The sequence below is a fragment of the Rhea pennata genome, chromosome 4, assembly GCF_028389875.1.
Source record: "Rhea pennata isolate bPtePen1 chromosome 4, bPtePen1.pri, whole genome shotgun sequence".
Classification (NCBI taxonomy): Eukaryota; Metazoa; Chordata; class Aves; order Rheiformes; family Rheidae; genus Rhea; species Rhea pennata.
In genome coordinates this window covers 29,452,190-29,468,416 of record NC_084666.1, presented here as the reverse complement: position 1 = coordinate 29,468,416, position 16,227 = coordinate 29,452,190, and the positions used below count along the sequence as shown (strand labels likewise).

The window sequence follows — 16,227 nt, the reverse complement described above, 5'->3', positions numbered from 1 at the left end:
CTCTTAGGTAACTTGGACTGCACATTTATTAGGATATGGCACATCCTGCATCTCAAGGATAATGAGCCACCTTGGAATTCAGATGGGCAGACTGTATGTTCCTCAATACCATTTCTGCCAGAGACTCATTAGAGAAATAACAGATTAACTGGATATTACTCTATGACACTACTGTGATAGTAGATCAGTCAGGCAAATACAGGGAACTTAGATGACAATAAGATGGTGTAACAGAGAGAGGCCATAAATCTTAACCCAGAAGTAGTAAAAGGTCCTGGATACCCTTCCATCAATGAAAAAAATGCCAGTGCAGTCACTAAAAAACAATTTATTGTGAATTTTGGAGCTGGTCTCACATGGAACAAATCAAGCCCTTGAGACCTCACACCCAGGTCCAAGTCATTCAGCTGTAGGAGGAAAATGTCTTGTAAAACGTGCCCAAAGAGCCATCAGCAGCTGCTGTTAGCGGGCCAAGTTAGCAAGAGAATCTCAGGGGCACACAGGAGCACCTACCAGCAATCCCCATCCCATCCAGTATTCCAAAGAGGTCCACACGAGGCATTTCTCATTGAGCACACCATAGCCACGCTTACGTGGGATCTTCTTTACAATTAGTTCCAGCAGAGCCAAGGAAACTATTTGTGTGGTAAGATTCTAGAGACTGTGAATGTAGATAGTCTAATATGACCCAGAATGAAGACTTTGGGCTGCTGACTCCACCTACCTGTGCCTGTTCCTTTTGCCAAGCTCATCTTCAGAAACAGGGTCAATGTCAGGCAGGGGAATGATGTATCCACTGTCAGCACTCAGTCTCTGCTCATCAAATCCACTTTCCCTGTCCTTTAACTTATCTTCGTTCTTGTAGGTGACACCAATGTAAGCATTGTCACCATCCCCTCTCATGCGTGTGACAGCTGGGTGATCACTTTTCAGGAAATCCAGATGAATCTTCTCATAGCTCTGAAAATAATAGTTTCAAACCTCTCATTAGATGCTATTCATTAAGGCCTCCTTTCTTCAGCTGAATAGCTGTGATTCACTAACCTAGCAAATATTCTGCCCTTTGACCAAAAGTACTGCATGGTTGCCCCAAGGAGCATGAGCACAGGGCACATAATTTAGAGCCTGCAACAATTTATAAATTCAAAGGGAGAGAGAACAAGTAGATTTTGGGAAATGCAGGGGTGAGTGTGGCAGCACAGAGTAGACCTGTAGATATGGAAGAGGGGTAGGGAGAGAGGGAAAGGTGTAAAGGCAGCTGGGGAAAGGAAACCCTACGTGAGGAGCAGGTAGAGCTTGTCCAGAGATGAGTATTAAAAATATGAGAAGAAAACTTCCTAATAAATGGTGTTAAGGTCCAAAGGGAGATGGGGAGATTAGACAATAGGGCCAAGCATTCCTTTTTCTAGAATTCTTCCAGTACCTGGAAAATTCCCTTAAAATATACAAAACCTATTCTCCAGTAGAAATATTAACACAATAGGGTTTTGTTAGAAATGAAGAGTTCTGCTTCCCAGCTAATACTGAAAAATTGTTTCTCTCAATAACCTTAGCTTCACGTTCCCCAAACATGTAGTGTTCCTGTCTGAATCATTTAATTTACGTGGCTTAGGATGTGTCAGTTCAATGCTCATGGCTCTGACTGTCAGAACAACAGTTACAAACCCCTCTGAAAATGTATGCAGAAAATACAGCAGAAATTCCAAAGAGCAAACCTTTTTATACTCCCCAGGCAACAAACTCTCCACAATTTCACTCAAATGGTAAAAAGAAGGTCTTTTCTCTGGTTCACTGTTCCAGCACTTCACCATGATCTCATACCTGCAGATAAGATGGAGATCAATTAACTGGTTTTAACTGGTTGGGAGAGGAAAACACATAATCAAACAGAAACTAAAGCTGAAATTTTCTGGAGACAGACTGGGCACTGAAAGCCAAATGCGTACTTACACTTCATTGGTAGCATGATCTGGTTTTGCCATTCGGTAACCACTCTTTATCTTATTGTAGAAAGTAGAATCAACCATCATGCCAGGATAAGGTGTGCCACCTGCAGACAAAAAATGAGAAAAAGACTATTATATATTGTATTAATACTTGCAGCCTTGTAATAAACCACTGCTCATGATACTGAAAATGAAGGTTCACAAATCCACCAATACCTACTAATGGGTGTTTGCTGAACTATATAAAGAGGTTGAACCATGGAAAAGTGCACAATTCAGTTTTCTGCTTGATACTCAGGTAAATTTTAAGAAGTCTTGGAGAGTGCTGAGGATATATGTGAGTGTAGAAGGGTGAGAGACAGCTTTGTAAAGCTGTTTTAAGATAAGTTCAAAGACTGGAATACCCCTTCTGGATAGTGATCATTTTATGTTTTGTGAAGTATCAAGAACAAGGAACTGATGGTAGAAATAATAGTTAACAAGCATAGGAACTGTATTTTCCATAGAATTGAAGATTCCTAGCATTATAATCTGTTACTTGTAATGTCAAGTGGCCCTAAATTGGAACTTGCTTATAAAACTGAAACATCACCCTTCTGCTGGTGAAGGGGAATGACTATCCATGAAGAGTGTGCCAAATGTTGTCTTGATGCTCATGTCAAAAAATGTTAACATTATAGCTTAACATGCCATCAAAATTAATGCAACTGAGCTAAAGCTGGTAAAAATGAAAAAATGAAGTACACTGTGTGATGCATCTGCTGCAATTTATTTGTACTGATTACGACCAGCCAAAGCCACAGTCTGCTGCTCCACGGACTCCTCCATAGCTGGGCTCATTGGGGAAAAGCTGCTCAACACCCAAGCTATCACCAATGCACAGCAGCTCTCTCAGCTTTCATGTGGCTTGTTGGTGGGTTCTTGGAGAACTGTCCTCTCACAGCATAACATGCATACTGCAGTGCTTAAATGAAGCCGCTCTGACTGGACAACTAGTTTTAGACCACAGCTAGCACATGAAGTGCAAGGGTAAACTTGAATTTTCGACTCAGCTCCTAAGCTAACATCACTAAGTGATCATTTGGGGTGCACAGATATCACAGCTCTCAGGCTTGGTTGTCGCTGATGGGTAAAAGGTTCACTGAAACAGAAGTCAATGTCACAGCAAGATATCAAAACTGACGTTCTGAACCAACTGAGCTGCAGATACGCTTTTTTCACAAGAAAGAGCAGCTTTCTGAGGAGCACGCACACTGCAATCTTTACTGCAGAGATGTCAATCTTTTCAAAAGCAAGATTTCGCCTAAAACAGCTTCGGACTCTCCCTTATAAACTGGACAGGCAAGCACAGACTTAGCTGTGCCTGAGCTCGCCATCTCTGCAATGGCACCACTGTGCTTCCCTGGGATGCTGAGGGAAGGATGTTTACAGGCTCCTGCGGTGCTCAGAGATTGCAGTAACCAACACTGTAAATAATGAGGTGAATGCTGTTTTCTGAGAAGCAGTTATATGACAGCCTATTATAGAAAATACCATCAGGCTTGGAGTTGCCACGGGCCAGTTAGAGATACCATCCAGGCGTGATGGGTTCTACTCGCAGTAAATCTAGGCGACGCACACGCGATGAATCAGACCAGCCGCCCGCCCGGGAGGCCAGTTAATCAGGCTGATCCCAAATGGGAACCAAACATCGTAACTGCTACGCAGTGTCGTAGCCACTACACTTTGCCATAAACCAATCGTGTGAACAGCGCTGCCCCGGGAATGAGGAATCGGTGTCCCGGAAGAATGGCATTTGTTTTCATTTTGTAACGGGGCTAAAACGAGATCTTCTGAAATGTATATGAAGATACCATTTCAGAACAGCCACTAGGCTCAGGTGCGGTCCAAGGCTCCCTGTTACACAGGAGGCCCCTGGCCATCAAACTGTAGGTTAATCGAGGAAACACCTTCTTTCCCATTTTAGCCAGAAATTCTTTCTTGACCTGGAGAGACCAATACTTTTCCATAGAAATTTTTCACTCAGTACTTTCGATTTTCTAACAAAAAATTATCTTGCAAAAAAATTCAAACGAGAACTTCAGGAGAGTATGGACTTTTTATTTCATACCTAGCATCGGGATCTAGAATGTCATATAGAAGAATAACTAATAATTAATTCCATTTATATATTTTCACTGTGGAATTTGAAATACTTTATGCAGGACAGCTTGAACTGAAAAAGTTTAATTATTGCATGTAAGAAAATGTACACAGTACATACCAAGAGAAAATATTTCCCACAGCAGAATGCCATAAGACCAGACATCACTTAATGTTGTGTATAGATTGTCAAAAATGCTTTCAGGTGCCATCCATTTTACTGGAAGGAAAGTCTGCAGTGAAAAGAAATAAACCCCAAATCTCACAAATTAATCATTAAAGAAATGTTTCCAGTTAGAGTGGTTGACTGACAACAAGAATTAACATCTCCCTAATAAGAAAATATGGGTTAGCCTTGCTAGTATTTATTTTTAATTCCATATAACACAGTGAGGATCCAGGATTATAAGCAATGTTACAATACACTCCCCAGAAAAATTAATTAAGACATAACTGTATTCATTTACTACTAGCAAATGACCAGGCTGGTTGAGGACATGATATAAAAGGTGGCACTGCTGATCTAGATCTGCTATATCATCGATTGATGTGTTATTACTCTATATATCACAGTGACAGTTCCTTAATAATTTATCCAGTCACATAACTTGCCAGTTAAAATGTAAGCCGGTAAAGTACTAAGTGTGGCCAACCGCTTTTCATCTTTCAAGTAGGCGTAGGAAAGTTATGTGAATTAATGGAGTGGGGAAAAATTGTTCCTGAGAGTTTTCATCCCAACTGTCAATTACTATAACCAATACCGAATGGTGAGAGCATTAAACAGCATTTAAAACTAACACTTCTCATTTCGAGTAAAACAGAGCTCGGGAGATTAAGAAGTACATACGCTGCCCTTGGAGACATAGTTGGAATCATGCATGATGTCTCTAGCCAGTCCAAAATCACATATCTTCACAATTTTTCCTTGAGCCAGAAGGACATTACGAGCTGCCAAGTCACGATGTACACACTGTATGGAGAGAAATTAAGTCATTCAAGGACATGCTAATTCCATGAGGTCCATTTCCCCTCCAGATTTGTTGACTTTCTGGGCACAGTCCTAACAAGGCCTTCTACTGCGCAGGCACCTGGAGTGCACCGCTAGCAGGGGCAGGGAGGCACGAGTCCTCAGAAACAGAGGGGGCTCGTGCAGATCTACTGTGGTGGGCAGAAGGTAGAAGTGATGGTGCCATCCTTTCCCCACTACTCATCATGTGCTAATGACACGGCTCTGTTTCGGACCAGGCTGGCCCTGTGGTCGTACAGACCCTCCACTCAGAACCTGCTGAGATCCGCCAGCTCCGACTCCCTGACTTGATCAATGTCATGGGCTGTGATGGGAGAAGAGGACCGATGCTTTGATTTTTTTCTAACCATGGAGTTCTTGGTTTCTGGGGAAGTGAGAGAGTCATCTAGGACCCCAAAAGACTATTATTTTTTGTTGTGTTTTCAAAATCTAAATTGAAACGCATAGTTGGAGGTGAAGCCATTTGATCTCTTTCTTACATTTTTACTTACATTTTACTTACTTTTTATTTACTTACATTTTTAGAGGCCAAGAATTCCATTCCCCGTGCAACCTGATAGGTGAAGCTCAGCAAATCCAGTAGGCTGAGGCCTTCTGAACTGTCATCCGAAAGGAGATTTTTGACTTCTGATTCTGTTGAAAAAGAGAGAAAAATGTTTGTGCTACAAAAGTAGAGAGTGTGAAAGCAGCACCCATTTCCCTTTATCCACCGTGATTCTGAACTGATGACTTTAACAGATAAGCGTGATCAAAACAGGCTTTTCATAACAGCTAATCACTTTTCATGTCTGCATCAGTCACTGACAAATATTGCATTATTTTAAAAAATCCAATATTAAAAATAGATTTGGGGTTTTATTCTGTCCATAGCTTCTTCTTCTTCTTCTTTTTTTTTTTTTTTTTTCCCCAGAGAACTGTGGGAAAAGATGAAGATTAAAAGGTCCACTAAAATATCACATGGGTTGTTTATAGTGTTCAGCATATGGTTCAAAAACATTTATTTAGAGGTGGTAATTTCATAAGATTTTTGTGTATGCATGTACATTTTTATCCATTTACTTTTGCTGAACACTGTTATGTTTCCCAGCAAGTATTCACTGGGACTAATCCAATACCAGCAAAAAGGGGTCAGGAATTCTATGGCAGTGATTCTTATTTTTTTATGAAATATGTCAGCAAAAGCACTCAAAATTCAGTGATTCATTTACCCCTACTGTCCCAGGGCAGAATATGAGTACATCAGTCTGCCATGTAAATCTGGATCTGGATATGCTTCAGTTCCTGAGACCTAGAGCCAGAAGTGACTGTGCCTATTTTTAAAGCAAAGCATATTTAATTTCTGAGAAAAGGGATAGGGAATAGGATGCACTCATTATCTTCATTACATAATCCAGGAAAGTATTTGGGAGTGTTCTCCATTTGGTAAGTGTTAGTTAGTACGAAATGTAAATGGAAACAAAGCAATATAAATTATTATTATTGCTCAAAATGTTGCAAAATACAAGGCAGCAATAAAATCACTGCCTCCAAAGACTGTGTCTGTAGCTGTATTGTATAATATAGCCACTCTGTACTCCTGTGTAGAAGCAAAGACACAGTTCTACCGCTTCGGCTTCAGCAGGAGCTTGTGCTCCTATCATCAGAGCGTGATGAAAACCAAGAGTATAAGCTTTTAGCTTACAGTTTATACTCATATAGTTTTATACTCTCGTTTTTGTAGCACACAATGGTTTGAGTCCATATCAGAGACAGCAAAAATAAGACATGGCTCTATGCAAGAATTATTGGTATTACTTATGAATGAAGAACAGACAGTTCTGTTACCTGGCATAGATTTTTTCTTGTACGAAGCAGGGCGATCATACACAGATCTCTGGATATCCGAGTATTTAGAGCCTTCCTTCCTTTCCAGCATCGGCACATACTGAGTTGTATCAGCTTGTTTCATATCCATGTATTCTCCAGTGTTTTCAAAAGATAAAATCACATAACTGAAATTGGGGGAAAAAAAGCACAGATGTATTGGCCAGGATTGCACAGGTGGCTTCCCTGCCACAGGTATGGTAGTGTATCTGTATATTACCGTACACACATTACCGCATATTATATCTGCTACCAAGTATCACAATGGTCAAGTACAAGTGTCTAAACAATGTCTTTCTGTCAATAACCAGATATGCAAACACATACTGTCTAGCTTCTAAAAATCCCCCTGAATTTAGCTATTACTGCCTAGGACATTTATTTCAAGGTATTCCAAATGATATAAGTAAGCTATTCACTCAGCTTGCGTCAGATCCAGCCCTGCTAAGCAAACCCATGTTCAGACAAACAGTCCTTGCTGTAGTCAGCTACCAAGGCAGCTGGTCTCTTAGCCTGAGTGATTTTTTTGAAGAATCTCTGTACAACTTCTGAATTTTATGACTGCTTTATTGCTGAATGTGTAATGACAAGCCTTCTTTAGCATCATCTAGATAAAGCTACAGGATGAACATTAACCGTAACAGAACTGTTTAGTCTAGCTAAGCCATCAATAGGTAAAGAAGATTACATGAGCTTAGAGCATCAGGGTGCTTGAAAGGAAGAAGTTTTGAAGAATGGAAATTCCCCAGACCAGGAAACAAGGAGAACAGCTAGAAGTGATTACTTTTAAAATTCAGGTGGATAGGTAGAGGCAGAAGGACATTTAGACAGAAGAGAGGAACACTGGACTATGCTTTCAAACTAGAAATGTGAGGCTGAAGAACACACAAGTTTTGTATTATTTTCTCCTGATCCATGTATCTCTTATGCTGCTTTGAACAGAGAGGAATTTGTTTGGAAAGTCTGAGAAGTCTGTGTGCTCCCAGTAGCATATGTGTTTACCAGAGACTGGAGGGAAGGCTGCTGAGCAGCTGGTGACACAGGGCTCCTGGGGCCACAGGGTGTCCCTGCACGTGGGAAAGAGAGGAGAGACTGGATCTGGGACCTATGTCACGAAGAGTGAGTGAAAAGAGCTGAAACCTTCCCAGACCTATGAAACTTGATAAATGAAAATCCAGTGAGAATCACTGTTGACGGCTGTAGCACAAGGAATAAGAGGAAAGTAATAAAGGTGACATGCCCTTAAATTGCAGGACATAGAATTTTTTGTCCAGTTTCCTACCTTCTTGTGCTTTCATCAGCTGGGTTCATCCCAAAGATGTCCAAATCCTTCTTTGGCTTCTCTGGGTGTCGGCTCAGGAAATTGTCCCTGTTCTTATGCAAATAGTTCACCAAATCACCATAAAAGCAGTATTCAGTGATGATGTAAATAGGACCTAATGAAATAAGGCAAAATAACACATAGATAAGTTAAAAAGAAATCCAAAGATAATATATAAAATATACAGATTATCAGGAGCTAGTAACATATCCATTTACTGTTACGACTGCAATAGTTACAGTTATGATTTTAACTGCTACCAAATAGCAAGTAGATTTGTAAAACCTTTTGTTTATATACATTTTAAAAATGCTTTGCCTGACATTTGTGTGATTGCTAAACAGTGAGCAGTGGCTCCACAGTAAATCTCCATTTTGTGTTAGCCAAACCCACCTGATTTTGTACAGGCTCCAAGCAAATTCACAATATTCAGGTGGGGCCCAAGATGTGTCATTATCTTCAATTCGGACATGAGCGCCTGTTTTTCACTAGATCTAGCTGTAGCTGTTGAAAGAACACACCAGCCACTCAGAGACAACGTTCACTTTTTTTTACAGAAACAATCTCTATTCGGCTAAGTAATCTTTAGACGTATCACTTGCCTAATTAGAACATCTATGCCGTGCTCTCTTGAAGAAGATTTTGTCTTTTACTTGATAAGGAAATTCCATAAGACTTGGAAAGGACTCACGAATCACTGACAAGGGTCTTGTTTGACTCAGCTCAGTAGCTGCCCCAGTCCGTTTGCCCCTTTCCAGTGGGCACCTCAGGTGCCAGCCAGAGGGAGGATGTTTTCCATCCTCCAATCCTCCCGAGTCAGTGGATTCCCAAGCACTTTGCAAGCTGCTCATCTCCACATCCTCTGATGGTGGTTCCTGGGCCAAGCGCTGCAAACTGTTTCCTGTCCTTATTGCAGGTAGTGTCTGGACTTTGTCAGAGAATATCTAATTTGTGCCCACTTAAGACCACACCTTGGGTGCAAACCAACTTGTACTCTATGTGATTTGTATGGTCGTAGTATAGCACCAAGAGCAACTGGCTTGACAGTGTAGGTGCACTGTAAGGCAACCCACCCCTGAGCAAAGGAAGGCTGCTTGGGGAAAACGACCACAGCGAAGTGTTAATACTCCCTGGTGACACCTGATTGCTGAAATGACTCCTAGCAGATGAAATAAAGTAGCGCTGTTCTGTGGACTGCTCGATTTCATGCTGCAAGACTAACTGCAAGCTGGACATTCAAAGATCAGAGGACCACAAAGTGACAGAAAGACATTTTTGTCCAACTGTGCCATTCTTTTGACAATACCTGGCATGGCCTCTATTTGTAGCAACTTATGTGTACAAGACCCATACTGCCGTCCTCACAATACAGAATTGACTTGAGAAAAGCCCAGAATTATTTATGGCATTACTTTTATCATCTACATCTCATCATGTAATATTTCCCTATGCTTGACACTCATTTGATGTGGCTGATATTCATTTCACATTCCCTCCAGAGTTGCTACAGCAAATTCTTAGCTGTGATCAACTGGATAATCTTCAGTGGGCTGAAGAGTATCCTATGAGACCTGACTATTTCTGGTTTGCTATACTGTTTTAATTTGATATCAGAAATATTCATGATTATTTTATCTTTTTCTGAACTTGATGAGTGTTATCATGAGTGTTACAGCCCATACAACTAAAATCAAACCTCTGATATTCTCAGAAGGCTGGACACTGCCTGAAAAAACTGCAAATGTCTTGAAGAAATCTAAGATATAATTTCAAATTCAAGTCATTCTGTAGGTTATTTTCAACTTCAGATAAGGAGAAACGATGTATACACAAGCAATGCTTAAATAACCTTGTGGAAACATGCTCTATTCAGCTTGGGAAATGGAAGGATGGTAACTTACGTTTCAGCATTTTCACAGCTACTTTCATCACTGGTTGGGAGCGACTCAGCCCATATGCAGTCCCTTCAACAACTTTTCCAAAGGCACCAGAACCAAGAATTCGACCTGAACACAACAGAGACTGTTTTTTATTCCAGAGATTAACAGCAATTTGCCTCGTTTCCTGCTTCCATTCCTCTTCCCCCGTGGAATGAGCACACTCCTTTACCCAGACCATAGGTATTATTATAATTACTGTTGTTGTTAAGCAGAAAAAGCAAATATATTTTAAACAAATGCTGCCATTAAATGCAACTTCTGAACAAAATCAAACAAGCAAACATCAGGAGCACATCTGCCGTGGGAGCCTGTAGGAAGGAGCTTTGAGAACCAACTGCTTTCATACAATTTTGTCTCCCGCTCTGCCTTAACTCCCTTATGTTACCCTTTCTAAACATTGATTTTATTGTGTTTAATTTGACTCTTCTGTCTCAGTCAATATCCAACTAGTTGTGCCTAGTTTCAGCTGTGCCCTTTACTTAAGATCTGAATTGGACCCCTTAGCTGTGGTGTTATCCAATGTTGGATACATCTAGCAGTCGGATAGACTAAAGAGAATCAGCAGCATATTTGGGAATATAAAACCAGGACCATCAGTGATCTGAAAGAAGTTGAAATACATATTGATCACATATGAGGAGAAACTCCTCTGAAGTTTAATGTACAAGTGTGTTTCATATGCTTGAATAAATTTTATTGCAAATTTCCAAGTGCTATAATAAAACAGCCAGTGTTTATACACACTTTACTCTTTCCACAATCAATTTAGACAAAAATTTTGGATTATCATATCCTGCCTTCCGTTATGGATACAGCATGCAAAATAACTGTGTACAGATTGAGCCAGATTTTAGAGAAATATGAACTGCACAAACATACTCCAAAATACTATATTTCATAGGTTCCATATTGAAAAGCAAGTTCATTATGGAAATGTTTATTCAGTGAATAAACTTGTATATAAACTCCAGATGCCAGGACATTATCATATTCCTGATGAGCGTGCTGGTTTATTTTATGTTGTTTTTTGAACATCCAGCACAGGGAGAGTAAGTGGTGTTTCTTACTATAGAGAAATACAACATTTTGTCTTTGACATTTGCATGCAATTTGAACTGGCTATCTCCTACACTTTTGAAGGTGTTATCTGACATGCAATACCATGTGTTTCGGTTATCCTCAAGCTACAGTCTACACTTTTATCATATACATGCTTTCAGCAGGGTGTTTTCAGCCAAGAAAAGATTTGCATCATTAACAGACACAAGAAATGGTTAAAGCATGTTTAGCTGTGTTACCACTAAAGAGACTCTCCAAGGTTATGATAGTGTAGTTTGTCATGCACACAAAAAAAATGCAATTTGTTTTCAAGATTCCTGTGCTCCAAAGGTTACTCTTCCCAGTCAGGATGTGAGAAAGCTTCCCACTAAATTTCAAACTAATTCAAACAACCTGAGTCTGAAATTTGGCCCCTGAAATTTTTCAGAGCGAAGATCTGGGAGCCACATGGCAGGATGCAGCCCTCCAGAAAGTGATGGCATTTGCTGAGGCTCCTTGATCTTCTTGTCTTCACAAGCCAATTCCTCCTCAGTCCATATTGCCAATCGAGCATGAGATGTGCATCTCCCTCCCCAGCACCTCCGCCACGTCTGGGAGCATGTGGAGACAGTGAGAGCACTTCCTGAGTGGCAGGCAGCTATTACTGTTATTTCCCCTTTTCACCCCTCTCTATACATTAGGCCCGGCCCCACATGCTTTACACTTGAAATTCGGAGCCAGGTGGGAGCTGACTGCGCCAGGGTTAGATGCATCTGTAATGCAACAAGCTTCTTTGTGTTTGTGATGTGGAGGCCTTGACTGTAGCCCAAAAGTATACTAAGTTTTACTTTTCTTAATATAAAGGAGTATTTTCCACCCTTACCTGCCTATCAGAGAACAGTGCTACTTCTCTGTAACAGAGGGACTGCCCAGAGACCAGTTACACCAGGCTCCTTAAACTAGTGGAGGAATCATATGGGGGTTATTTTCTGTTGTGTCTCTATATCCATCCACAGAATTACTCTGCTGAGATTGCCCAAGAGATGCCATTTTTCTGCTCTGGGGAATACAAATATAAACATGAAGTCTGTGAATTTGTTCAGACATAACCTTCTCACGTGGATGCCTCTCTGGTTAAAATGGAGCTGCGATGATCAGATCATTTAAATAAGCCTTCAAATTCAAGCCATACTCTCATGATCAATACCAAAAGGCAGCAAGTGACAGGCTTTACAATCTACATCCATTTTCTAGACTCACAGGAAACTAGATAACACTTTGCTAAATGCTGTATAACTACTTAACTTGCCTTTTACAAGCTGCAGATGGGGTGGGTTAGAGACAGGTTAACTTTGTTAGACCAGGGTTTCATTTTACTAAGGCCACCATGAGAAATATGTGGCTCCCTGGGGCCACACATATTCCCATTCTACTGTAATCCAAAAATCCTGAATAACAGTGGGGAGGGAGCTCATCCTTTAAACACCCTACTTTCTGCTGTCCCACTGGAGGAGGAGGCCACGGCCGTGGCAGTACCAGAGTCCTCCCAGGAGAAGGCAGTGGCATACAGGCAGCTCGCTGCATTGCAAGCTTTCTCTTCCCTACATCTTGCACAAGTTGCTTAGTGCTTTAAACAGCAGGCTACTATATACTTTATGGGGGAGGGATAGCAAAGGGAAATTTGCAGCGTAACCCAGATTTATCAATCGCATCTGCAGCTAGCCGATGTTCAGAGCTGGCGTGTAAAACGGCACAGCACTCCAGGCACTACCAGCGAGGAGAGCAAAGCAATGCCAGCTGGCTTCCACAGCTACGAAGGCAAGCGCTCGCCTGAACAAGCCGAAACAGCTTTGTATCCTCGGTGCTTCAGAGTGCCCCTGAGCTAAAGGTGCAATCCCCTTGCTGCTGTCTCCCGCTCCAACAGCAGAAAACCCTGGCAAACCAGAACATCGGACCCAGAAACAAAACAGGTCCCCAGCAGCCTGAGACAAGGTATCACATATAGCAAAACTGCTGGGCAGATATATATTGACCGTGTCAAGGGGGAAGAAAACTACTAAAAGAACATGCAGCGCTAGTTTTTAAAGCAGTTACTATTGTGACTGTACTTGTAAACAGGAAGGCATTGAAGTAAACTGAACCTCATGAGTCAGAGGGAAACAAAATCGCAGTGGTGGTCTATTAACAGCTCAGATGTGACAAATCCTTTTAGGCATGTAATTAAAGTCTGAGTTGTAATAAAATAATTCCTCCTTTAAATATCCTCCCTCTCCTAGTTTTCAATTAGCAATATGATTTTAATTAGAGGACATTGTTCCTGAACCAGAAATGTTTGTGCCTCTTCTTTCAAGAATTAATATCAATTCCTTCTATATAACAGGAGAAGTAGTACACCAAGGGAACATGTTCCTTAAAATATATCAGACAAAAACATCTTTCAGTTTTCTTCTCCTGTATTTTGTGTACAGCTTAAGCACAGATACGTGTAGGAGAGGACTATCATAAATATCTAAAGCACAACCTGGATAGACCATTACAATTATTTACAATTATTATAATTATCTATTACTTTCAATTGATATAAATGATAGATTGGGCCAGCCCTGAAGAATTATTAGCTGAATTATGTATGAACTACAATGCAGGAAGAACAAAGCAAAAAAGCAGAGGGGGAAGGAAGAAGGACAGCATTCATAAAAATAAGATTATGCAGTTACTCAGCAACGATAAATGTACTTCATGGATTAATAATTTTAAAAATATTTTTAATAAATCTGCATAATTCTTTCCAGATCTCACTTGGCTTCTGCACATGAATATATGAGTGTCTTGCAGACAAAAAAAAAGCTTATTCACTTCTTGTGGGTGCCTCAGCAGAAGTGAGTCGTGGAGCTGGAATTCGACAGTGGGAGGGGTGGCACAAGCCCTTTCGAGGCAGGCCTGATACGTGCGGGGCATGTGGTAGAAGGCTGGAATGGAGGCCCGGAGGCACCAGCGTATGGGGCTGAAAGCCCACACCACTGCAAGAGAGGACAGGCAAGGGGTGATGTAAAGGGAGATGCTCTCAGACAAGTGTGAAGAGGCAGAGCCATGAAGGTAGGCTAGGGGAGTCTGAACCTGATGTGGTGCAACAGAGGTGGTTGATGGAAAAAAGGGAGGAAAAGGACTGTTTGGAGCACATCCAGATGGCTGAACAGAAAGAGGTGGGGAGAGAATCTTCCTTGCCCCAAGACGGCAGCAACACAAGCCACACGGTTTCTCAGTCGGGCTTACTAGCATTGCTGCAGAGCCACGCTCACAGCACCTTCCAATGCCGGGTTCCAAGCGAGAGCAGCCAGTATTAGCTTTGGGGCTCCACACAGTGCTCCATGACTTGGTGTGGGCATGTCCCTAGAGGAGCACACGTGTACTTAGAGGCGACAAATTAATCTCCACAAATGGATTATCTAAGCACTGGAGAGGAGCTAGAAGAAAGAGATTATTATTAGTAGATGAGAAAGTATTCATTCTGTCTTTCTGGCAAAAGAGAGCTGCTGGGAACATAGAAACAGCAGCCTGGATGTCAGCAATTAAATAGAGGGAGGCAAAAGAGGTGTAGAGCCCAGGTGACAAGCAGACTTGTCAAATGTGGAAAGGAAAGGGAGAAGAGAAGCTGTGAGAGGAGAACTAAGGAGAACAGATACAGAGAGATTCTGGACTCCACGGCCATGAGTTATATCACAAATCCTGGTAGCAGAGACTTCAGAGTTGCCCTTAATCATCCTTCTCTCCAAGCAATCGGATTAGTCCCTTACAGGAAACTTACCAAGCACTAACCCATCTCGAGGAAACTCCCATCTGGAGTCATAAGGCAGCTGCATTGGGTCCACATAAATGTATTCATGGCCATCGGGGCTAATAGACTCAATGACTCTCCATCTTATCTCATACCTTGGCTTCTGCAAAGTACAATGAATGCGAAACCAAATGTTAGCCCTGTGCCTGATTTCAGAGTAGATCAAAAGTTAGGTGAGCTCAGTATCCAAACTGAAACATTTTTATTTCTACATTACCTGCTTCCATATGATGACCAACACAATCAGTGAAATTATCACAATCACTAGAAGTACTAAGACTGCGGCAGCCACTGTTAGTTCTGATCGCAAGGCTGTGGAGTAGAAAGACAGACTATATTTGCCTCCTGAACCATGAGGAGCATGACACATGTACAAGACACCCACTTCCCATACCACGGCAATTCCTGTGTTCAGTAGATATGACAGGAGGTCAAATCTGGTCATTCCCAGCCCAGAGCAACTCTGCCTTCCTGTTTTAAGACCAAATGCAGAGGTTTTCTAGAAGAATCTCCCATAGCAAATGGTAATAAAACATTAAAATGAATAAGGGAACCTTATTCACTTTCACTTTCACTTTCACTTTAATAAGTGAAAAACAGATGCACAATAAAGATCTATACAAAGCCTCATTCTCAGATGTCCTATGGTGGAAAAAATCCATTTTCATTTCTTTAAATTGCAGCAAACTCATGCTTTTATTTATTAGTGTTAAAATGTCACAGAAGTAACAAAGTTAACTCACTGGGTGCCACGAGCTTCAGTTCCCGAGTAACAGCACCAAGGTCGTTTCTTGCCATGCATCGAACAGCCAGTGTTTCCTCTACCTTCTGGAAGGTCACCTGGCTTTCCACCATGTTTTTCTCATCCTGATGAACTTCCATGTGTATATCAGAGATGTTGCTCGTCAAAAGAGTCCATGAGGTGTCATTGCTGCATCTGCAGAGAAGAAAAGCAATAGAAATGGATATTGGTCTTAGGTATGGATATAAACAGACCTTGGTGCTACTATATATCCCATAGAGCTTTGCACTGAATGGACCTCTATTTCTGGCAGACAGCACCATGTTGTGCAGTGCAGGGAGTTGGGGTAGGTCTAGGAAGACAATTGTTCCAC

At 41.3% G+C, this 16,227-nt stretch overlaps 1 protein-coding gene across 2 annotated transcripts in view; it reads right to left on the bottom strand.

The window, feature by feature from the left end:
- The window catches only part of PDGFRA (platelet derived growth factor receptor alpha), a 36,161-nt gene that overhangs the window by 3,534 nt on the left and 16,400 nt on the right, over nucleotides 1-16,227 (bottom strand). For both annotated transcript variants that reach the window (XM_062575557.1, XM_062575556.1), the window contains 13 exons: nucleotides 15,856-16,049; nucleotides 15,330-15,424; nucleotides 15,083-15,215; nucleotides 10,201-10,305; nucleotides 8,693-8,803; nucleotides 8,261-8,414; nucleotides 6,940-7,106; nucleotides 5,633-5,748; nucleotides 4,936-5,058; nucleotides 4,210-4,321; nucleotides 1,951-2,050; nucleotides 1,716-1,821; nucleotides 725-960 (listed from right to left, as the gene is read on the bottom strand). In XM_062575557.1, coding sequence (XP_062431541.1) covers nucleotides 725-960; nucleotides 1,716-1,821; nucleotides 1,951-2,050; nucleotides 4,210-4,321; nucleotides 4,936-5,058; nucleotides 5,633-5,748; nucleotides 6,940-7,106; nucleotides 8,261-8,414; nucleotides 8,693-8,803; nucleotides 10,201-10,305; nucleotides 15,083-15,215; nucleotides 15,330-15,424; nucleotides 15,856-16,049 — 1,752 coding nt within the window. The remainder of the gene's footprint in view (nucleotides 1-724; nucleotides 961-1,715; nucleotides 1,822-1,950; nucleotides 2,051-4,209; nucleotides 4,322-4,935; nucleotides 5,059-5,632; nucleotides 5,749-6,939; nucleotides 7,107-8,260; nucleotides 8,415-8,692; nucleotides 8,804-10,200; nucleotides 10,306-15,082; nucleotides 15,216-15,329; nucleotides 15,425-15,855; nucleotides 16,050-16,227) is intronic.